At 40.6% G+C, this 24354-nt stretch overlaps 1 protein-coding gene across 2 annotated transcripts; it reads left to right on the forward strand.

Moving 5' to 3' along the window:
- The first annotated feature begins 387 nt into the window (after positions 1-387).
- On the forward strand, positions 388-24354 carry parvaa (parvin, alpha a). 2 transcript variants are annotated; one of them, XM_030426425.1, is made up of 13 exons: positions 388-640; positions 5376-5465; positions 7190-7260; positions 8389-8491; positions 8724-8864; positions 11384-11499; positions 11707-11765; positions 15735-15754; positions 15865-15926; positions 18953-19021; positions 19739-19840; positions 22139-22211; positions 23376-24354. In XM_030426425.1, exons 1-13 carry the CDS (start codon positions 505-507, stop codon positions 23450-23452), a joined length of 1119 nt encoding a protein of 372 aa, XP_030282285.1. In that variant the 5' UTR covers positions 388-504; the 3' UTR covers positions 23453-24354. The 2 variants fall into 2 exon arrangements, with proteins under 2 accessions (XP_030282285.1, XP_030282287.1); XM_030426427.1 differs by lacking the exon at positions 388-640 and adding an exon at positions 2069-2156.

Genomic DNA, 24354 nt, shown 5'->3' on the forward strand with positions numbered 1-24354 from the left:
TATGATATACGTGTGCTCACAATATTTAGCTTTAGCTACTTTGTGAAGCGAGCAAAGAGGAATACATTCATGTACCACACAGACACAATAACAAGCGCCCCCTCTCGTCATGTTCACGTTTAGCCGTCCAGGAGCGGGTCTCAGCCCGGCCTCTCGCCTCTGCTGGTGAGGAGTATGTCCTCACTTCCACTTCTTAGGGCCCCTCTCCGGTCCTGGTACCTCTCAGCCGGTGGCTGTGCCTCTTGAGCCCGACCACCGTCGAGCTCCCACTTCCCGCGGTCAGCAGCCTCCCGCCCGCTCCCGGCCCTCCTCCACAGAGGAGGGGCCACTCACTCCAGCCAACTTCGGGAGAAAATGTCTGGAATTCCGTTTCCGCTTTAGGGAGTGGACAGTGATTTTTTTTTTTTTTTTTTTTTTATCCTTCACTTCCAAACCAACTTTCATTTCCACGTCCGCTCGGACAGTTCGGTGACAACTGTCCCGGATTAAACCATCGCTACGACCATGGCCTCTTCGCCTCAAAAGTCACCGTCCTCTCCGAAGTCCCCGACGCCCAAATCTCCGTCCTCCAGAAAGAAAGATGACTCTTTCCTGGGGAAACTTGGCGGAACTTTGGCGAGAAGGAAAAAGGCGAAAGAAGGTAATACAGCTTGCGAGGCAACGAGCGAAAAATCTATACGAACAGCTGCCGGATAGTTTGACTTCATCGTTTTTAAAAGTGAATACGAAATGATTGAGTTTTAACGACATTTTTACACCATAACTCTCAGACAGCAGGGAGCCTCTCGGTGCAGGAAGAAAATGCCCACAAACTCAACACTACTGCGCAGTCAACATTCACTAAGCTAACACGTTTAACGCCGAATATCACTTTTAATCAAACTTTGAACGCGCCGTTATGACGAAGAAACACCGAAAACTACAACGTGTGCTTGCTTGTGTGTGTTTTCATGGCCGCGGGCTGTGTCTGTATCCATGTAAGGTATTGAGCCCGCTACTACTGTAATGAGTGAGGAATGAGGCACGAGTAAACACAGGCCCGTCACACAGACTGAGGCAGGAGGCTCCTCCAGCACCAGCACCACCCTCCTCCTCCTCCTCCTCCTCAGACACTGTGGGAACACAGGGAGCAGTGGTGCCTCTCATGGGGAAAAGGGTGCACGGTCACAGGTCAGGGTCAGATAAGGGACAGCAGCTCTGGAGCTCACACAGGGATTCACTGTCGGTTAACCTCCCCTTCATTCATGATAGTCATAAACCTCGCTGTGTTGGCCTTTAACTACCAAGAAGGTGCTGTAAATAAGAATGCTCCCAAAAAAAAACCCCTCTTTTTAAATGCCCGGTGCAGTTTGTAGCCACGCAGGGTCGCTGTGGAAATACACAGAGCTTGACATTCATTGTTAAAGGCCAGGTTTTATCATCCAGTGAGAAAGGTCCCTTTCAATTGGATGATTACTTTGTGTCATTCAGGATACTGTTGCACAGCTGAGCCCCCTTTTTTTATGCTGCCTCTGTCTACAAGACATGCATGCAATCACATTATATCCATGCTGCTCATTCTGTGCACGCACACACACACACACACGGGCACACACTCAAAGGTGTACATCCAGTGCAGTGTGCTCCATGATTTGATGGAAGACGCGGGCTGGCCGCTCTCGTGTTGATCATTGATTAAATTTAAGTCCTCGCGGCGTTTATGGCAGTGGCCGCGTGCGACGGGGAGAAGAGAGGGGCGGCCGGCTTGAATGGGAGACATGCCAGGATGGGAAAAGGGGAAAAAAGGAGCAGGGAGTAAAGGATGAGAACGTGAGCTATAGGACGGGGATGAGATGTTATAAAAATAGAAGGTCAGATGGTTTAAAAGCATTTAGCGGGCGCTGAGCCTATTGCATGGGGACGGACGCCTGTGGATGCATTGTGGATGTAAGTGCAGACAACATACAGGAGAGGTAATATATCATTATATTCCTACATGAAATAAGAGCAGATATAGAATTAATATCCAGGTGACGCGTTATATCAGAGACGTGTGAGCTCAGCCTGTGGAGGATGAGCTGCAGGGGAGAGCGCTGGTCCTGCTAGCAAGGACAGGATGCTTGAGTTCGGGGGACGGAGACAGACAGATATGGGCTGTGGAGCGCTCTGCCCTCCAGGTAGGACACGGCATCAGCAGCATGAATTATTTTCTTACATTAAGGCATCACGCGGAAAGCATGTTCCTGACTCAACCATACGTTGACGTCGCCTTTCATTGCCATCCCCATCCTCACGCGTACCGCTGTTTTTATGACACCGGCCCAGTGGGGAGGAGGGATGTGCAGCGGGGACACTGAGGACGCCTCTGCTTATACTGACGGCGAATCAGATCTGCACTCATCATATACGGTGTGTTCACAGAGGTGGCTTTTAACACTGGGACTGGTGCAGACTTGCTTGACATAGTGGTATGGAGGCACAGCAGTGGAGTAGTACCATGGTCATCTCTCCTTAATTATCTACCCGCTATACTCCCTATAATAACACGCAACCTAGGCTTCAAATTGCTTATCCTTAAATAGCACAAGTGATAATCACAGTTACATCAGCGTGTGCTAATTGGTATGGTGTTTTTTTTCTGTATAGCGGCTTTACCCCCAAATGAGTCTGTAGATTACACTGCCAGCCACTGACAGTAGGTGCGAAAGTTTTATGTCAGTTTCTACTCAAACAGCGATCCACTGTTCGCCGCTTTTATCTGTTTCTTTTTACATGTTATCAATCCACAAAACAACATGTAGCAGTCATGTGCTATCTGTGGGCCTAACATAAAGTCTCCTGAAACTAGTTTTGTTTTCACGTGATCAGAAGCTGTGGGAATGACTAGTATTTATGTGCCCAAGTAATATGCAACACTATTGTTTGACTATTAAGTTGATTATTTTTTGATGTGAGCTGGGAGGAAACACAATTTAAATTCTTCTAACTTGATTCCACCCATTCCTGGAATTTCTAAATGTGTGCTGTGTTTGACCTCTAAACAACTACAGTGTAGTCTTACTACGGTGTAGTCTTTATGGATTTGTAAACCCTGTTAGAGTTTGAAGATGAGTCTTGAATCTGTCTGTTTATTTGCTCCAGCCAGTCTAGCATTCACTGTGAACCCCCCCATAGGACAGACCTGTCATTATTTCCTTCACACCATAGTCCCCGACTTGTAGGTATAGAAATGGATAGTTCTTGCAAATTGAATTTACTTTTTGGAACTCATGATATTCTCGGATTATTTTGAATCTGATGTCACATCTACCTGGTTTGGATTTTGGGTCATAGACGTGCCAATTTGGAAGTTGTCTTGTAGTGCTGTTTTGAAAAGTTTAGTTGGAGTTGTTGTGTACTTACATTATCCTAAATGTTTCCAACAATGCAATTAACAAAAACCACACAATTATCAGTAATTAAAAACCAGAGAAATCCCCATGTTTGCTCAAGGTAAACAAGGTCAAAAGCGGAGAGACTCAGAAAGTGAGGAAGGAAGTCGGCGAATAAGACCAAACGTAAATCAAAATTTAGAACACTAGCTCATCTGTGTTATTTGCGCACATCAGATGTTGAGGGTGTTTATTCATCCAGAAGGCGTGGCTCTGCATCCGACTCTCCTCCAGAGCAGGCCAGCTCATAAGCAGGTGGACAGCAGCTCTGCCCCCGGCTTCGCTCAGCCATCCCAGCACAAAACACAAAAAATCTCTTTTATTTTGTTTTGATTGAGAAACCCATAGCGGCAGATATTGAATATTATGCATTAGGCTGTAATTCCTGTTTCACTTTTCCTGGATGGCATTTGTAGCTAACTGTGGAGTCAGTGTCAATACCTTTTTCATATTAACTGTAGCCACCGTTCTTATTGATCTTTATATACTTTCTTGATACTTTTTTACATGTTGTCTAACTAGACCCCAGTGAAGTATTCAGCTATACAAACTACAGACATAATGATTCTGCTAAGTTTTATGTGTCATGCAGTGGGGGAAAGAAAATAAAGATGTAGAGCGGAGCAGTGTCAGTGATGCCGGGTGAACAAGTGGTAATTTCCAGAAAGAGAAGAACGGAGCATGTACCGCTCTGTAGGAATATTCTCACACCGCTGTGTGAGCACTTGTGTGTGGTGTTGATTAAGCGGATATTGTTCCAGTGAAGGCAGAGAGATGCACAGGATGTTCACTCCATGCTTTCAGCGCACACACAGATGAGCAGTGATCAGGCCTCCTCAGGTATCTGACACACTGAGAAGAATGGCATGCTGGGCTTCTTTAAAGCTCGCTGAGAAGCAGGAAGCAGCACCGGTCTGTGTTTGTCTGACGTCAAATGAATCTCGACGGAGGGTCCGCTAATAGTACTTCTTGGAAACAAGGGAACATTTAGGGAGCTGTCCAAACTACTGCTCATCTCTGCAAGTGATTATTACTCACTGAGGTGTTCTGTCTTTGTCTCAGCCGATCTGCTCTTCATGTAGCAGTTATCTAATTAATTGGCATTTCAAGCGGCTTCAGGGGTGGACTTGTCAATCAGCCTTGTTCCAGATACATCTGGCTTGAGTTTAAGCTTGAGGTTGGAGAGTGAACTTTGTCAACTAAGGTTGCTTTACTTGTGTTTTCGACTTTTATTAAAGACCATTTTAAATAGTAAATCATTTAGGTCTTTCATCAAGCCAACACACTCAACATTCACTGGTTTAAGCTTTTCAAATTGTGCTTTTCTGTTTTATATAATTGTGCATTGAATATATTTGGACCTAACAGTGTTGGATGAGTCGAACAAGTAATCTGAAGGCGTAATTTTGGGCTGTGGGAGATAGTGATGGGTTTTTACAAACTATGATTACCTGATTGATCAAAAATAAAATTGTAAGTTGCAGCCCTAATTGCGATAAACATTCACTGACTATTATTTTATTTTGAATCAATTCCGTTGTTCACTATCCTGCTCCAGTAAATTCTTAATAGAGAACCAAATGTGTATTACTTATGTGTTGAAAATAGTTCCCAGAAAATACATTGTTTGCTCTAGCAGGTTTTAAACTATGGTGCCTACTGGTTTAGTACATCAGCTGGTGTTAATAAAAGACAAGAAATATGTGTTTGTGACATTTTTCTTTTTGACTGTCTGAAACAGAGACGGGCTAATGTGGTGTCACTTTTGATCATGTCATTGGAATTTTTAACAATAAGAAAAATCTATGATAATGCCGGTGTTAGTTAATTTATTATAAAACAGAGAAGATGACAGGAAATGACAGGAAAAGAAAAGAAAAGTCTATGAGAGTCTTCACAGTGTCCCTGATACCTACGTTGTTTGTCTTATCTAAATCTGATCAAATGTTTATCTCTTTGTCGTAGTGTCTGAGCTTCAGGAGGAGGGGATAAATGCCATCAACCTTCCTCTCAGCCCCTCCCACTATGAGCTGGACCCTGAGGACACCATGCTAGGTAAACTGCTTCACTCACAGTTCCTGTTACACACCTTTTCTAAAGGCGTTTGCTTCGAGGCCAGTGTTTTGTACACGTCTTTATGCGGATTAAAAGACAAATGGATGTGTATCTTGATGACCTAATTCCAAAGAGTAATTTGATAAATGTCAAAAAAGCCATTTCTGGACATTAATTAAATAATGTTAAATGTTAACATGAAATAATGTTTTACAAAAACATACATATACGTTAGCTATCAATGCTTGCTGCAAATGAGTTCAAATCACCAACTGCTGTGTTGGAGTGCAGGATTACAGTACAGTAGAGAATTGTGTGCTCAACAATAGTTGTGGACAGGTGCAGTAGGCATGCTGAGACCATAATGTGCTCAAACAGGAGAGGAGCTGGGAGGCTCGTCCAGCACTGGCTTGTGACAGTATGGTGTCTGCTGTACCACTATATTAGCTCAGCTAATCTGACAACCACCTTTTAGCCAGCAGTCAACAAACCAACACACTGCTAAAGCCTTCTGTTGATGAACACTCTCTTCTGATGTGCCAAGACACAGACTGGTGCTGGACAGAGTTAAACCGTTAAACTACAAAGGGTGGTTGTGAACACCAGCCTAATTTTTCTCGGGGGTTGGGACTCAAAAGGGTGAGAACCATTGCCATAGCAGAAAATTCAGCGTGCCTAAGCGAGTCAGGAGTGTCCTCACCAGCTCATCACTTACCGCTGTTACTCTGACAGCAACCTCGAACCAGTGAAGGGAGATTCACCATCGCATCCCTGAGCCAGGCAGCCGTCTGATATACATTTTAAAAGCATCTTTGTTTCCGCGCTACATGTCCGTAATTTAATCTTAGTTGTGATCAGCCTCTGAAGCTTGAAACAGAGTTAGCAGGCCACCTTTGTTGAGGAAGCTAAGCGATGAAAACCATGAGGCAATGACACAACGTAACGTCGCCACAATGTAAAGAAAGCAATGACAACTGCTTGCAGAGTACAAACACAGCTGCCACTGGCCCAACCATAGTACAGATGGAGCATGATAATGACAATGTGCTTGCTGTTACAACCATACCTGCTCCTGTCAGTATACTATAAGTATATTTAAGTTGCTCACTGTGTTGAACATACACAGATTAAATGTAAAATCTCGTTATGCACCTGACTGTGATTTTCCAAAAATCAAAAGCAGTCTCAGAAATTCTCCCAGTAAGTTTTCTACTTGCACACGTCCCAAAAAAACCTAACAACCACGCATCAAAAGACAACCTAGCAAGCTTGCACTTCCAGACACTTGTCATCTGTGCATGAAGACAATCAACTGACTGGAGAGAGAGAACTCAAGACAGTGTCGGAAATGTTTATTTGGGGATCCTTTATTGATTTTCTTGGGAAGAAGGTTTACTCTGGAGAGATTTAAGAAACTGAACTTCATAACTAATTTAATTTCTCTCTTTTATTGTTTATTATTGGATCCTTGAAGTTTGGGTAACTGTAGTTGAACTCTGGAATCTTTATTTAGCGAAAGTCACCCAGGTTAAGTCGAGCAGTTGCCATGAAATACCCCTTTCTGTTCTGAGAAAATGTTTAAAATGTAAATGACAGTGGTGGGGCAGAAAACCATTCGTTGATCTTTATAAATACAAATGTCATAGTTGTTGATTTGGAGAATCATGACACCCCTAGTTGCTATTCTTCCTCAACCATTTATCCTGTTTCTGCCTATCCATCAGAGGAGAATGAAGTGCGCACCATGGTGGACCCTAACTCCAAGAATGACCGCAAACTGCAGGAGCTAATGAAGGTAAAGTTGAAATGATTTCATCTACTATTTGCCTTGGATATACGGTAATTCAGTGTGGTGTAGTGCTCCATCTCATGATGATTTGCAAGATAAGAAATAACTAAGTGTAAATAAAAAGCTAAATTAGTGCTCAGAGTGTGAGGGTATGGGTCAGTCATCACATTTAGGTCATTTGAGTTATCAGGCGCAGCTCATCACACATGTAACACCATCCCCACTTTAAAACTTGTGGTGGCAGCATGGTGCTGCAGAGCAGGCACACGTGAGGACTGGCGAGCAATCACTGGAGTCAAATAGGCGAATTCTTTTGTTAGGCTACCAAAGGCCTCAGATTGGGGCAACGATTTATGTCTCAGCAGGACAGTTTTCCGTGGCATTTCTCCCAATCAACACTGGACTAACTTCAAAAAAGTTCCATAGTCCTTAAATGACCGAGCTAAAACTCAGACTCATATTTCATTGAAAATCTGTGAAATGACTTGGAAAATCGAAGATCTCAGACATATGGCTGGACTGGGCCTGAGTGCATTTGCAAAAGACGTCTCGTACCATCAGGCGGTCGGTACAGACTAGGGATGGACAGTGATTTTTGAATATTCGAATATTCATTAACTTAAAAAAAAAATAGAATAGTTCTTGGATGATGTTTTTTTGGGTTTTTCTTTTATCTCGTTTTAATGGCACCTGGAAGTAACGCAATGTCACTAAATGATGCACCAGTATATGCTGCAAATAATACAAACAGCGGAAACATGCACAGACGTCTACAGCCATCAGAAAGTTCTGTGTGGATCCCCTTCAAGAAAATAAACAACTATTAGGTACAGTGCAAACTCAGCCACTGGCTACTGAACTAAATGAGTATTGAGTGGTCTTCAAATACTTATCGAATGGTTCCCAGTGAATACGGAAGCACTTTTGCTTGAAAGCCCATCCCTAGCACAGACCATATACTGTAAGTAAATCTAGAACTACCATTATTAAAATGCATGAGGTCTCAGTATTTCTCTGGACATTGAATTAATTTGTATAAGCAACTCAAACAATATCATGACATCACAGATAACTTTAAAAATATTTTGGCGAGTCCCAATGATGAGCTAACAATCTTTAACTTTGCCCATGTAGGTTTTGATCGACTGGATAAATGATGTTCTGGTGGGGGAGAGGATCATTGTAAAGGATCTGGCTGAAGATCTGTATGACGGACAGGTCCTGCAGAAACTCTTCGGTAAGGAGTTAAAACCCTAAATGTGGAGTTGATGCTGCACACGTAGGCCACTGAGACAGGAGGCTGAACTTGGTGTTTTGTGCTCATATTGTATGACAGATTTACAAAGAAGCAATTAAAAACTGTTGACATTAAATCCATGCTGAATTAAAGGTGTCATTCCTGATTGACAAATGGTATTAATGTTCATTAATATAAAGCTCAGTGTCTGTGCCTGTGTCTTGTGCCTCAGAAAAGCTGGAAGGTGAGAAATTGAACGTAGCCGAGGTGACTCAGTCAGAGATCGCCCAGAAACAGAAGCTGCAGACTGTTTTGGAACGCATCAATGACTCGCTCAAGCTCTCCACCAGGAACATTCGCTGGAACGTCGACTGTAAGTCTAAAGTTATTGATCTGTTTCTTAGTTAGCGTTATACAAGTACTGTTTTCTGCAGCAATAAGCCAGCGAGCGTTCAGCTTTGGTCCAGTACTGTTGCAGTGTGCTGTCACCTGTCACTGTGGACTTACTATCAGCTGAAATGTTGAATGGCTTTGAGATTACATTACAGGTTGATTAGTAAAGTGAGTTGATTGTGATTGTGCGTCTAAAGTCAATTATTGAAAGTCAGTAAGAGTGTGACCAGTACTTGATTTGTATGACCAATGCCAATATTACAGGGCAAAAAATTCTGATATTGATATATCAGCCAATATACACATTTTTTTTCTTTTCCAACAATCTCACAAGTGTGATTACAAACACAACAGGCAAGATATATTACTGTTTTACACTTTTTCTTCTTAAAATGACACAAATGCACCGAGAGGGTTAACTTAACTGGATATTTAATCAGTAGAAAAATGTATAATTTATCAATGAAAGGTCCTATTTGTAAGAAAAGTTGATTTTTGAGTCTCTTTCGCTACTCCTCAAAAAATGTTGCATTGGACAGGTCGGCTGCCACCGCATAGTGTCACTTTTTAACGAGTTGGGAGTGAGTCTCAAAAATCTATCTTTCATACAAACAGGACCTTTGAAATAAAAAAAATATATACATTTAAATTAATTAGATTTAAATAAAAAAAGCATGATATTTTCTTTCAAAATGTCATTTTCATAGGGTAATATATTGTTTGGACTATTAAGTCAATGAAACAGTATGCTGCTGAACAACTGATAAATTACATGAGATGAAATCACAACCACGTTGCCCCCAGTCATTTGAAACACTGCTGAGAAAGGCAGTGGGCTGTTTTACTCTTTCAAACATATTTATTCAAAAGGTTATCAAATAGGTTGAGATTCCATCTATTGCATGTTCTTGAGAACAAAATAGAAAAGAATAACATGCTCAGGCTTTTATGGTACTCCTGTCAGTTAAGAAGCTTTGAAGCTTTCAGATTGAGGACAGCAGTGAATGTAGCCATGTAGTTCAATAAAGCTGTCCATGTCTCTTTTGGTGGCACTCTTTAGTGTGACACAGGAATAATGAGAATTACTATTAGGCTTGCAGCACTATTAGGCTTGCAGCACACTGCCTTTGACATATGTCATTAGCCCAAACATATATACTGTATATGAGAGATGTAAGAGATACCGGGAGGAGAAAATGGAATGGGAGGCATGGCTAATGCGCAGACTAGTTTATGAGTAGGGCAGAAACACGACATGACAGAGTCAAAGAGAAAAGCTTGAAGTAAGGAACCGAATAGATTTTAAGAAGTTAGAGAGAAAAGACGTTATAAATGAAAGAATTTCAAACCAAATAATATCATTTTTAAATGCACCTCTGGTAAAAGTTTGGCCTTGAAAGCTGTTTGTACAAGCCATCTTCATAAACGCTAAAGAGCAGAGTGAATAACATGGAATGTAATTGATTTTGCACTCCTTTTATTTGGAGAGCTCTCCTTTAATCAATTCGCTTTTGTTTGCCCTTACTTTCATCCCCCGTTCTGAAGCTTTAAAATAACTTATGTGGATCCTATTATGCAGTGAGGATCAAATTGGTTTTCTGAAGGCTTTTAGCTTGCTCTCTGCAATGTCTTTGCCAGGTTAACTTAAAACACTTAATTGATCCCGATTGTGTTGTGTATCCAAAGGTAAATCCTATTTGTTCGGATGACTAAAGACATTTCGCACAGTGTGTCTGACTGAACACAGTCCTTAAGGTTGATTTCATGCTGCAGATGGAGACTTTAGATTTGATTTTCGTTGTTGTTTTTGTTTTTCTTTCTCCAAATGATTGTATTTTTGTGACGTTTTCTTAATATCACTTCAAGGCACCTTTTGCTATCTTGTGTTTGCATTTATCGCTGACATTATGTGACCTTCAAATCTAAATTCTTGAAAGGATGAAAGTGATAGAAAATATGTGGCTAGTGATTTGGTGCCCCCCCCCCCTCAAAAAAGAAAAAAGCTACAGCAGAGTTCTTACGTAGACAATTAATTAAAATATACAAATATTATAATATGATATAAAAATGTAACTAAGCAACAGTGTGTATCTTGTGTTTTTACCTATTAAGTGAAGATGACAACATCTTTGTCATCTATTCTAAGTTTAGATATTTGGCTCAATCAGTGATGCTAAATACAAATACTGTATATAAGCTTGATATACATACATTAGCATTATGATTGGGCATCCTCAAAAGGCTCAGACATTCACAAGCAAGAGTGGGGCGAGGTTCACCACATATAACTGAATGAACATGTAAAACCTTTGTTGGTAAACACCATTTTGTTTGCAATTTGCTGTTTTTATTGACATTTGCGTGACTTTTACTCCCACCTTAGTTTGGATCAGGGTTGTATGTCAAATGTACAGTATGTCAGCTACTTGCAACATTTATATCATTTATTCCATACCTGTTCTTTTTCTTATTTTGTTTTTCTTCTGCTTCTCTTGTTAGCTGTTCATGCCAAGAGTATAGTTGCCATCCTGCACCTGCTTGTGGCGCTGTCGCAACACTTCAGAGCACCAATCAGATTGCCAGACCATGTTTCTATTCAAGTAGTGGTTGTCCAGGTGGGTGTCACTTTGTGTTTGAAGGCTTGCTAGTACAAATTTACAGTCTCTGTCTACTTACTTGCATAACAAGTCTTCACCTTTTATTGAGAGTTTCACTTCATAACACCTTTCTCCACTGCCGTCAGTTTATCATTGGCTTTTCTCACTTTTTCCGGTCATATTCAATAGAATTCATACATACCTTCCTCCATTTATTTCTTTCAGAAAAGAGAGGGCATCCTTCAGTCCAGACAAATTCAGGAGGAAATCACTGGCAACACAGAGTAAGTGCACTCTGCTTTTAGACTCATTTGTATGCCCTGCAGTGCATGTGTGGCATTAAGATGCAGTCTTGACAGACATTAGTGCTGGCGCAAAGTGGAACTCTATGCTGCTTAGAGATACAAAAATAGTTTCTACACTACCTTTAAGAATAATTGCTGTTTTATGGATATGAGTATTTTTATGAGATTTGTAGTGGTGGTGTAGATTTATTTGGTTTTTAACTATTAGATAGGGACACTAATAAACTACAAGAGTGGCACATTGACTGTTAAGACTAAAGCACTTTGTTTACTATGTAAACATGGAAGTGTCTAGTCCATGTGTCTAATCTATAGTTTCTTCAAGAGTGTATTTTCTTTTTTTCTGTTAGTTGAAACTAACCAATACCACTTACATCTACAGTGTGAAAACACTTCTCTTAGTATCAGCATATATTTTTCATTACATGCTAACTGAAGCACCAAGACAAAATTAATTAAAAAAATATTATTTTAGCAGTTAACAGACAGGTTAAACAGTTGTTCACATCACCTTCTGTGGCTCCAGAGGGAGTTATACTGAATCTGATGTTATTTGAATCGGCATCGGTTGGAACCAAAGAGCACAAGTTTGAAAATGAAAGAAAGATCTTGTGGTGTGGAGTTATAGTGAGTTCCATTTTACTCTAAAATTGGAAATCATAGCTGGGAATGAACTACCCGAGTTGACTGTGTTTCATTACAACAAGTCTCAAATCCACTTCTAGCCAGGTTAAAGATTGTTAGATTCTGTTAACAATACCAGTTCAGTAACAATGCATTACGCAGTATTTTGTGCATGCAAACAGCAAAGTATCATGTCCACAATAGAAGTTGGACAGCACTGTGGGTAACACTCATTTAATGAGACACAAATAAGACAGAAGGGCTAATAAACTGTATGCTCTAAAGCTTTCAAAGCAGGTTACTGACAAAGCAGCCATATTGGATTTTGAGGTTGGGGTTATGTGCATCAGATTTCATAGGGCATTCCAGTTGAAAGTGTCTACTGGGAACTTGGAAATTCAAACTTTCACTTCAAATGGAGTGCCCCATAAGAAAAGACTGAACTTACCAGACCTCTGCAGCCCCCACCTCAGTCCTCCTTGAGTCTAGCGGCTCGAGGCTATGTTAGCTGCTTCTAGCAAAACACTTGAATCTCCAGCCAAAGCCGTCAATGGTCCAGTTGCATTGTGGGTAATATAGGCACCAGGTTTAGAAGTAGGCACCAAACCCAAAGATAACACCTATTCAGTACAATGACAATTCCTTGCTGAGTGCATATGCCAGAATATGTATTTTGGTTTTTCCAGAGGTATGCAGCCCACTGAATATGCACACTAGTGTCTTCTCCCACTGACTGCACCCAACAACTCCCGCTCTGCCTTACTACTGAAATGTTAAGTGTGTGTCGCTGTTGATATGTGTGTGTGTGTGTGTGTTCAGCTTCAGCTTAGAAGGCCACACTCTGCGTTATAAACTAATTCAGTAATAAAAATGATGAGTAGTGTGAGAACCAAAACAAAATTGGACTTTTATTTGTTTCTGGCTCAAGTTGTTTATGCAGGTGCACTGCAGCCATTGTTAGAAGTATGAGCAGTAGTGCAGGAGTAGTCATTGTGGAGATGGCAAGACATTACAGGACACAGGAGGCTCTGGAAGTGATTATGCACTCTGAGTGCAAGGATGCTCCTCATCCTCCTCCGAGGACTCTGAGGCTGACACAGAGGAGGCCTCAGAGGGAGAAATCGACCAGCTGGAGTCAAGCTCTGACTCATCTGAAGATAAGAGTGGAGGGGAGATGGATGAAGCAGTGGCAGGAAGGACTTAAAAAACTTTTTAAAAATCTTTTGGTCTCCCACAAACACTGCAACGCTCCGCTACATCCCAGCAGCCAGTGGTTGTATCCCGGGACCTACACACTATCCTGCAGCATATTGTCGGCATGACAAATTTTTTTATATATATATATATATATATATATATATATATATATATATATATATATATATATATATATATATATATATATATATATATATATATATATATATATATATATATATATATATATATATATATATATATATATATATATATTTGGCCTTTTATCGGCTTTATTGATAGTACAGCTGAAGATATGACAGGAAACGGGATGAGAGAGGTGGGAGAGAGACACACGGCGAACTGCAGGCTTACGTGGGGCTGCTCATTTTGGCCGGGTTAACCCAGGGTTAGTTGTGAGGTTTATTCCAAAAATCTGACACTGCAAAAAAATAACAATGCATGTATATTTCAGGCTGAAGTAGTTTTAAAAGATTGATTCATTTATAGTGGAAAAAAATATTAATATATAATATTTTTACAGCAGTTTTTGGGAAGGTGACATTTTTTCTCATTAGGGACAAATGTGTAAGTTCCCAAGGGTTAATACAAAATCTCTGTGGATCAAACATTTATAATAGAAAGAGTCATAATTAACCTTGTTTTGCAGTTTGAGTTGTTGTGTCGTAAGTTTAACTGCAACATCAGAAATGGCTACTGGGCAAAACTGGAGGCAAGGCAGAGTGGCGACATCGTATCCAGATCTAAATAAAACATTCATTGTTTTGATAAGGGAAGAATGTGTGGCATAAATAATATGATCTCTGTGGTTCTTCTGCAGCAATTCTTAACAGCCTAGAAAACAAGATAATTACAATTTAAATCAGAAATTATCCACCTCTTTTGGGGCTCAACAGTTTTTTGATATCTGACACAGCAGACACATTACAATGGGGCCACAAAGGTATTGAGTTTTGATACTGAGCCTTAAACACAGCCTGTCAGTAGAATTCACAGCTGTGGTGAGACTTGAAACCACAAACCTTGAATTTCTTCTTTCTTTGCAAACAGAGCTGTGCAGCCTACTGCACTTTAGATGTTGTGCAATGGTGAATAAACTGCTATTGTATTTCAACAAGATATGTGATGGCACCCTTAGCTGAGGTATTAGACAATTCACACACACTCACACAAAAACACACTTGCACGCACAACCTTTTATTCTCCCTGTGAGGCTGTCCTGCAGCCTGACGGCAGCAACAAGGGAGATAACAGCAGGCCAACACACACAAGCACACACATTTTGTCATGGTAGGTGGGTACACTGTTAATAACATACATACACACTCGTGCACACACACACACACTCAGGCTCACTAGCACTCACATGGTCACCGTGGAAATACGGTTATTACCACACCACCAGGACCATTGCCCAGAACTGCCTGCCTTTGCCATCACAGATTACACCATGAACGTGTGTGTGTGTGTGCGTGTGTGCGTGTGTGTGCGTGTGTGCGTGTGTGTGTGTGTGTGTGTGTGCGCCTGCCATTTCTTGCTGGCCTGCCCAATGTGATATCTGTTCCTCGGGGACACTCACACTGCAGCGCTCCCAACCCTCCAAAACCACCTGACCCTGTCCAACAGCAACATCCTCCAAAGTGCTAACATTGTAATAATAGACAAGAGAGGGCCCTCCATTCCCATAGAAAAGCTGCATGTACACAGAGGCACGTCTTCATTCATTGTATCAATACCCAACAGTGTTGTTGTGCTGTTTAGGTGATTGCATTGTGTTATAGTATGTAGTCATTGTGAACGTCCCAGTGATGATACCCGGGTTATTTGAATACCCGAGGTGTACCTGTGTTTACTGTTAATCAAATTATAATACCCAAGCTAAATTATTGTATTGTCATTCATGTGACATAATCCCTCCATTCTCTACATTCCTCTGTGATTGAACTGGTAACACTCATCTCTCATTTTCTTGTGTTTTCTATGAATATTCAACTGTGAAATTGTCAATAAGCAGCCTGTGAATTGTGTCGTTGACATATTCTGTCTCTTTCTTTGTCCCTTTTTTGCCATTGCTCTCCTCTCTCTCCCTCTCTCTCTGTCTCTCAGGGCTTTCTCTGGCAGACACGGTATGTTCTCTTTAAGAAGCCTGCAGTAAACAAAATTTTCTTTACAAATGTTCGCGCGTCATTTTTCCTTTTTTTTTGACTGATGATTCATTTAACATTTTTCTTCACAGAGCGAGACGCTTTCGACACCCTGTTTGACCACGCTCCAGATAAACTGAATGTTGTCAAAAAGGTAAAGGCAAATAACATTTCAATACATGCAAAGGTCAGAAATAAAATATATTAAAAATAAAGCCAGAATATCTTATTTTCATCACTGAGTGTTGACCTTCAGTTCATCATCCTTTAAACACCACAGGATAGTGTGTCTGAAACACACAAGCTGCCTACACTTACCCTCTAAACTTGACATCTCGCATCCATTTCGCATATTCAACTCTCTAATTTACACGGCGGCCATTAGTTAATTATCTGTTGTTAAAAGATATTGTCAAATTTTATTTACTGTCTATTGACTGTACACAATGTAACTGTCTTTGAATCTTTGCCACCAGCTGAGCTGTGTGGTTAAATGAGCAGAGCAAACTAGTTTATTTGCTTTTACTATCTAAGGTTCGTTCTGTTTACTGGAGTGAACAACGTTTCCATTGTGTAACTGATGGGATGGTAATGATTCTTCCAACTATTAGCCAATCTCTCAGGTGTTGCCAAGGAAACTGAGTTATGGCTCGTAGAAAAAAAAAAATGCTTTGATCACAAAACACATGAAAATGAAAAAATGAATCATCTGAACTTTATTTTCTTTGGCAGGTCACCATGATATTATCAGGATAATGCCCGTCCTCTGGCCCCCAAGTAGTTTATTAATCCCTGATAATGGACACCTCGTTTGGACATCATCCCTCACCTATTTAGGCATCATCTCAATTAGATACTGATCCCTCCAAAACAACTAGCAAGCTATCGGCAGGGAAATTTCTGTGTAGTTATAATAATTATTTTTAATTCCTGTCACTGGGTTGGATTCCCGTGTTGCATAAGTCATAAAATGACAACTATTATTATGGCAGGCACTTGAGGATGAATTGACAAGGCACCTAGCCTGAGGAACGAAGCTGCTCCTTAGTGTGGTGGTAGGGAACGCCACTACAACAGAGTTCACTTTGCTTCACCATCATTATATTAACACTTTTAATCTCACATAGCCACAGATAGATACAGCACCTCGTGGCTATGCATTCTGTAAACAGCTGTGTTTAAAAGAAAAAAGTTATTGGTTATCAGTTTATCGGCAGATGATGAAATTATAGCTGATAAACAAGACCATTCATAAAAGCAGTGACACACAGTATGCACTTTTTTAAAGTCGGTTTGCCAGCTGCCAATAAACACAGAGGAGAGGAACAACAACGACAAAAATGCTGTTGTCGCGTTCATGACGTGGAGCTGCTGCAACTGTGTAGAGCCACGCGATGTAGACAAGAGCCACACGTCGTCGACAACACAAGTGTAACTTGCAATCTTATCAGTTTTCGTATCGGCCATGTGTAGTAGGTGATTATCAGTTATTGGTACTGGCAGAAAAAACTTTCACCCATTGAAAATAGTATTAAAAATGTAAAAGAAGCAATTTTCTTTTACTTGCTTTCAAAACAAATGTACACGTTTTCTTCAGCAAACCTTGAATCTAGTGTCTCCCTCGTCTTACAGAGCCGGTCACACTTTTTTTTTTTATTTATTATTCAGTGCTTATCAAAGCTTGTGTCAAGGCACATTAGTTATCAGGTTAACTGTATGTCAGAACCAAACGTCCCGCTGAAGATTACTTTTACTTTCTTACGCTACGGTATAAAAGGACTATATAAAGTTATTGCCTTGATGCACCATCAGTCGAATCTATGAATAGCGGTTTCTGCCTTTATATTCAAATATTACACAGCATTAAGTCACCTCAGCTCAGAATAAAATCTCTGCATGTCCTTCAAGTTCTTTTTATATATCAGTGTGACTCACATGACAGCTGGCTTGCTGTTGCTAGAGTGGTTCCGCCGAACTGTATACAAAATCATGTATGATCAAATTCTATAATTCCTATAATACAGGAGACTTTCTGAGTGAGCAGTATGGGGACGCAGCTGAACAATGTAGATTGAAAGTGACTTTTATTTATTTTTTTAAAGGCAGCCTACAGTCATTTGTTTAAACAGTACTTCAGTGACTGTGTGGTATAATTTACCAAGTTTGTTGAAGTAGCTGAAATAGAGTCCCTGGATGCTGTTAAGCCAAGATCCAAATTGATTTCTAAACATTTAAAATCCATTATATTTAAACCTGGAAGCCTTTTCAAGTGCAGTTCACCAACCACAGTATTACTGGTTTGTCCAATCGTGTCTTCATGTCTTTTATCTGTATATTTTTTAAATCTTGATCTTTAACATACCACATTTTTATCTATAATTGCTGGCCCCTGTGTTTTGTCCCTGTCAGATTAAAGCCGACAAATATATTGAAATGTAATGTAGGCTAAGTGATGGTCTGATGGACAACACTGAGTCAAGCTTTATTGTCTTTACCTGACACTTTTACCTGACTCAGGCTCTTTCTTTTTAGAAGTAAAAATATATACACTGTCCTCATGAATATCTCTACATATACCTGATAAAATGGAGGCTTGGCTTTTTATTTACTTTTTGCCATGGTTTTTGCGCTCCATTGATGACTACTTTTAATCTCCAAGCATGAACTCAACTGAGAGTGAACATGGTCTGATCAGCTGGGAGTTTTCCATCTCAGCTCAGAGTTCAGGGCTCTCTGACAACATGCCCAAGAACAAGCCTGGGACTTCATGTTATTGTTGTTAAGGGAAGCTTCTCCGCGTTTGAGCGTGAGAAGAGTACTTTTTGCTTTTGTTAGCAGCCAAGTAGCCGACCTTTCAATCTAGTAAAGCATTATGCATTAAGAGACACTAACATAAACTCTTGAGTGTGAAAGTTCATTCTTGACCTTGGAGTAGAAAAAGGAATAACACTCAAGGTTCACCCGGTGCTTTTTGACTGGTACTTTCAATCCCATCTAATGATGTTTGTCAGTGAATGGAGTGTGCTCGACATTTCTTTTTTAGAAATCATAAAAAACGGGCATAGCTGAAGCAGGCGCTGTTCGTCAAAACAATGTTTGTAGATCTGTGTATGCAGGTCATTTCCTGTCTTGTTTGAGATGTCGGCTTTTGAAACAGACTTTTCCTTTGTGCTTTCTCAGACGTTGATCACATTTGTGAACAAACACCTGAACAAGCTCAACCTAGAGGTATCTGAGTTGGACACACAGGTACGTCACACAGCTACATAGACACACGGGAAGACATTTTCAAGTTTCAAGTAGTATAAACTGCAATACTGTGTGCCTTTTTTAGATTCAGAATTTGTATATTTACAATATGAATAAGATAACAACACACATTCAGAATTATTTATCTTTTCCATCTCCGAATACACACGCTGTTCTCAGAAAATAGGGTCTGTTTGAAGCTAGAAAGGTGGCAGGGTCCGCCAAGTAAAACAAGATGAAATTGAGTTGTCCTTTAAGGTCAGTTTGTTTATTCAGTTCATTTAGTTATGAAAACCAAGTTCGTTGGTGTAGGCTTGAAAAAATGAGTCACTGAAGAGCTTTTTCTCCCAACAGAGATCTGTTCTCCTACAAAAACTACATAGTGCACCTTTAACATGACTAGTTGCTGTTTTTTTTCACAGTGGCATTCTGTTTTTGTCAACCTTTTAAAGGGACACTTCATCTTACTCTCAAAAAATGTCAGCTATCTTGCAGATATGTTCAGACAGATGTCGTACTAACAGCTCATGAACATGCCCTCCATCACATACAGTATATGTTTTCTGTCATTAAGTAGTCTTATGGAAACAGTTGTTAAAAAAATCCTCCAACCAGAGATAATGTCTCTTATTTCTGAATCCGTTTCTGAATCAGAATACCAGTATTCAGTTGAATGGTCTGACTGGTGTTCATCACCTGACTGTGCTGCTGTCTCAGTTTGCAGACGGTGTTTATCTGGTCTTGCTGATGGGGCTGTTGGAGGGATACTTTGTGCCACTCTACAATTTCTTCCTCACACCAGAGAATTTTGACCAAAAGGTAAAGTGTGCTTTTTTTTTTTCCTTATCCATTGGAGAGCAGTTTTGTGTTTGCTTGAATACTCTGTCTCTGGCTGTTAGCTTGAAATGTTCAACTGAATATTTTGGCTTCCTGACACAGACTTGTTTCTTCAGCACGGTCCACAGGCTCTTGATGGGGTTCAGGTCAGGACGTTGAGAAGACCATTCCAAAACCCCAATTCAAGCCTGGTTTAGCCATTCCGTTACCACATTTGATGTATGTTTTGGGGTAACTTTTCCTGAAGAATTTGGACAAAATCCTCCTTCTTCATTATTCCATTATCTTTCTTTAAAGCAGCAGATCCACTGGCAGCAAAACAGCCTCCCAGCATAATACTACCAGCACCTTCTCGCCTCCAAACAGATTGCTGGCCATTGTGCTCAATGTGACGTGTGTGCGAGAACTGTGGGAACACTACAAACCTTCTGCACAAACATCTGAGATATGATCACAATACAGATTGAGATGAGGTTATGCAGTGGCGGTCTAAAGAAGAGGAAAAGGGAGGTGCTTTCAGTGCGGCACAGCTCACAGAGTCCTTTGGCGCTGGCAGCAGGTGTTTCCTACATCTTTTAGAAATATGTAATGCTGTTTTTATTAAGAGTTTGTCCAAAGTATCTGCATCGTATCGGTGATTCCCGCCTGGATTTGACTTGGTATCAGATTAGGAAAGGAAAACAATGGTATGGCACATCTCTAGCAAGAATTCAACAACATTTACATTCGCAGCAATTTTTCTGCTTTGCTTTGGGTGAGTAGTTCATTATGGTGGAGGTTAGTTTTAAAAGTATTGATGGATCAAATCTTTTCTTCTCAAGAAACTTGTGAAACAGGGCTCTCAATAGCTTGATAAATGCCATCCGTTTTCCCCAGAGCCCATTCAGAGCGGAGCCATCTCTCCTCTCCATTGGCCTCTGTAGTACTACGGTATTCTGAACAGGCAATCTGCAGAGACACCACAGTACCCTTTTGTCTGGGTCTTGGCCAGCAGCCCCTGCCAAGCTGCGAAGCAGAATGGGCATCAGTGCTACAATGTACACAACTGCACACACACACACACACACACACATAGACACATGCACATACACACAGTCTCCTGGCCCGGAAGAACAGGCACCAGCCCCACAGCATCTGTAATCTCCTTTTGCACAGGGAAACACTGGAGTGGCTTAGGGGCTCAGCTCTATTACTGTGTGTGTGTGTATGTGTGTGTGTGCATGTGTGTGAGGGCCTAGAGGCCTATCGATGATACACCGAGGGTGGGCTGTGAAAAGAAGCACGATGCATCAAGAAAAGCACTCCTGCTTCTGCTCAGTAGATCTCCACTTGAGGTTCATTCTCTTCCTCTCTTTTGCACTGCATTAGATGGATGTCACACCACTCTTCGCACAATATGTCCTTGTTGGGCAAAGCTTCTAGTACACAACAGCAGGCCGAACACACACGAACACACAGATACAATGGGCGGAGAATAGAAAACATCTCTCAAGTCTCTCCATCTCTTCTCTGCGAGCGGTGTTTCTGTCACAGGGTTGTTTTCATATTCTCCTGTCAGTGGCTTTATGTCTTTGCTGGTCTCCTGAGCAGGACTGTGTGTCTGCTCGTCTCCATGCGGTAGGACTGCAAATCAAAATCATTCCATCATTAAATGGTCCACCTGAAGAAGATGCTCTGAATAAACGTCAGCCCTGCATTTTGGCTTCATTCATCATGTCCGCCATAATTGTCAGATTCCTGGAAAAACCTTATAACCGCTATCTGCAGCATGTGTGTTTGTCCCCATACCAGCTGCACAAAATGATGTAATGATCGCTCTTTTGATAAGTTCTGTTCCCTCTTCTTCTACAAGTTTCTACTCGTACACTGGTAATGACATGGAAAAAAACACAGTGACAGTATGACTTTATCGGAGGTAGGAGGTTTCTGAGTGACACTGCTGACATGTATCTATTGATAAATGAGGAAGTGTTTGTGCAGCTGCTGAAGGCTTATGGTTTTACAGAACAGAGCCGTGTTGTGTTTGCCGACACAGGAAGCTGTGGTAGCACGATTGAATCGACCCAGAGTGTATTGTGGGATTTAGGCAACCAGTGTCTCTGTCCCCTTATCAGCAGGGAGCTGTGTGGAGTTGCTTGATTTGTACTTGCCAACCTCTGCCTGTATGTGTAAACTTCAGGTTGTATTTGTGTGTGCGTGCGTGCGTGCGTGCGTGCACAGACAGTAGTAAACCGTTGTGCTTTGTTGTGCCCTAACAGCTTCGCCACTCTCTTTTTGCAGGTCCACAACGTGTCCTTCTCCTTTGAACTGATGCAGGACGGAGGTCTGGAGAGACCAAAGCCCCGACCAGAGGGTAAGACACACATTTAACTGGAGGTTTCTTGATTCCAATACAGCTACTTGATTATTGTCTCTCTCTGATGATAAATGTTTATTCATGGTAAGATTGCCCAAATTTAAAGTGTCACTATGTAGTTTTGGAAAATAAATTCAAACCCAGAATTTAATTTATAACATTTACAATATCTGAATAAACAAGCTGTTCTCAGAGGAAAATAAGGTCCCCAGAACACTGTTTGAAGCTAGAAAAGGTGGCAGGGTCTGCCACATATATGAAACTGTGTTGTTCTTTAAGGTTAGTTTGTTTATTCAGTCATTAAAATAAGGATTTTGTTTAGTTAGTTTGTTTATTCAGTCATTAAAATAAGGATTTTGTTTATTTAGTTTGTTTAGGTATAGAAATCAGCCAATGAAGAATTACTCTTCGCGCTAAAATTGAATTCCCAAAACTACAGAGGTCACCTTTGACATTATCAGCAGAGTGGGAAGAAACAGCAGTGCTGACGTCTGCACACTGTGTTGCAGGCAGGTCTACTGAAGCTAGCATGCTAACCAGCTAGCATCAGCCCGTCCTGTCTCCTAATAGCACATCAGGAGGCGACAGATGGCTAGCCCCCGTACTTTGTGTTGCATTGCTGCAGCAACACAAGATGATACAACACTCATTCAGAAAAAGTTGGTGCACTGTAAATGTGATAATTTGCTTCTTATTTTTGTTGTACAACAGCAGAAAATTACAACATATTTAATGTTTTTGGAGTCTTTCAATGTCGAGTTTACAGCATGTTCCACTTTTTTTGCCACTAATGTGAGGTTTGAAAAGAAAGTAGAAAATAATAAAAAAGAATTTGACATACTGTATTTCACAACCTTTGCAAATTAACAGAGGCAGATTGTTCATATGTATTTAACGTGAAGATTCTCTTGATTGATAACTGAACATTACTCACGGTTCATGGTGATCGTGTGTTTACAACCAAAGCATCTCGCAGCCGTCTGCTGAACCTTGTTTGCTCGAGGGAATATTTGCCTGCTGGATATGAGCCATTACGCTGTAGAGAGAACGCACCCATAGCAAAGGCTCATGTTTGGTGAACTTGATTGTGATTTAAACTACTCTTATTACATACATACTCTTATTAATATAACTCTTATTTTGTCTCTCTCACTTTTTCAGATATAGTCAACTGTGACCTTAAATCGACACTGCGCGTCCTCTACAACCTCTTCACCAGGTACCGGAACGTAGACTGAGCGCCAAGAGGGAACACTTAATACCATGGACCACATGCTAACGCTTAACAATATGTTTCTTCCTCCTATTTGTTGTTGAAATCTGTTTTTATCTGAATGCATGCATCACATCTTGTACCACATACACATGAGTATTTGGTCTTCCTGCAGAGATCTTTGGCTGGTGTGCCACAGAAAGCTTTTTTTTATTTTTTATTTTTATGTAAATTTGGCCTTGCTATACACTCCTACAGACATCTATGAACTAAATACGGTGGCCAATATTAATGTTTAGTTGAGTCGTAGAGGACATTCTGTAACAAACAACACTTGTATCTTTTAATTCAGAAAAGAAAAAGTTTAACTGTATTTATTGTACATTTTTGATACACTTGTTCTTACTTTTCCAGCGAGTACATTTTCCTTTGTCTGCTCGTGTTCGTCATTCATAAGTGCCTTTATTTAAACATGTGAAGACTGTCAGCTCCCAGTACTTATTATTGGGATGCATGTGCTCCCCTGATGTCTTAACGCGACAGATTTCCTTTGCATGTGTGGAGGAACATTGAATTATTTGACCAAAGCTCTATTGTATTCTCACTGCAAGTCGTATAAAGGCTTTACTCGGCAGCCACTCGCTTTCTTGTGTTTTATATTGTCACACATATTGTAATGTCAATAGAGGTTCCAACATATTATAATACAGTATAAACCTCATATTTGTTATACACTTTAAAATTTCACCCCTTTCTGCAAAATTCATGAAATATAGACTGAATTGAATGTATGCTGTGTTCATATTCAAGGCAGTTTCACCTAATTAACACAGTAACTGTCTGAGTTTCGGGCGTCCAACACGTTCGCTATAATTCATCTATTTATGTTTTAATGCATTTCATTCAATAAATCGTTCAGTCCCTGAA

The sequence above is a fragment of the Sparus aurata genome, chromosome 8 (assembly GCF_900880675.1).
Source record: "Sparus aurata chromosome 8, fSpaAur1.1, whole genome shotgun sequence".
Taxonomy (NCBI): Eukaryota; Metazoa; Chordata; class Actinopteri; order Spariformes; family Sparidae; genus Sparus; species Sparus aurata.

Bases quoted from the DNA above. Each gene is read 5' to 3' on its own strand.
- parvaa (XM_030426425.1), top strand. From the start codon at position 505: ATGGCCTCTTCGCCTCAAAAGTCACCGTCCTCTCCGAAGTCCCCGACG. The intron at 641-5,375 runs GTAATACAGCTT...TCTTTGTCGTAG, and splicing joins AAGGAAAAAGGCGAAAGAAG to TGTCTGAGCTTCAGGAGGAG. The intron at 19,022-19,738 runs GTACGTCACACA...CTGCTGTCTCAG, and splicing joins TATCTGAGTTGGACACACAG to TTTGCAGACGGTGTTTATCT.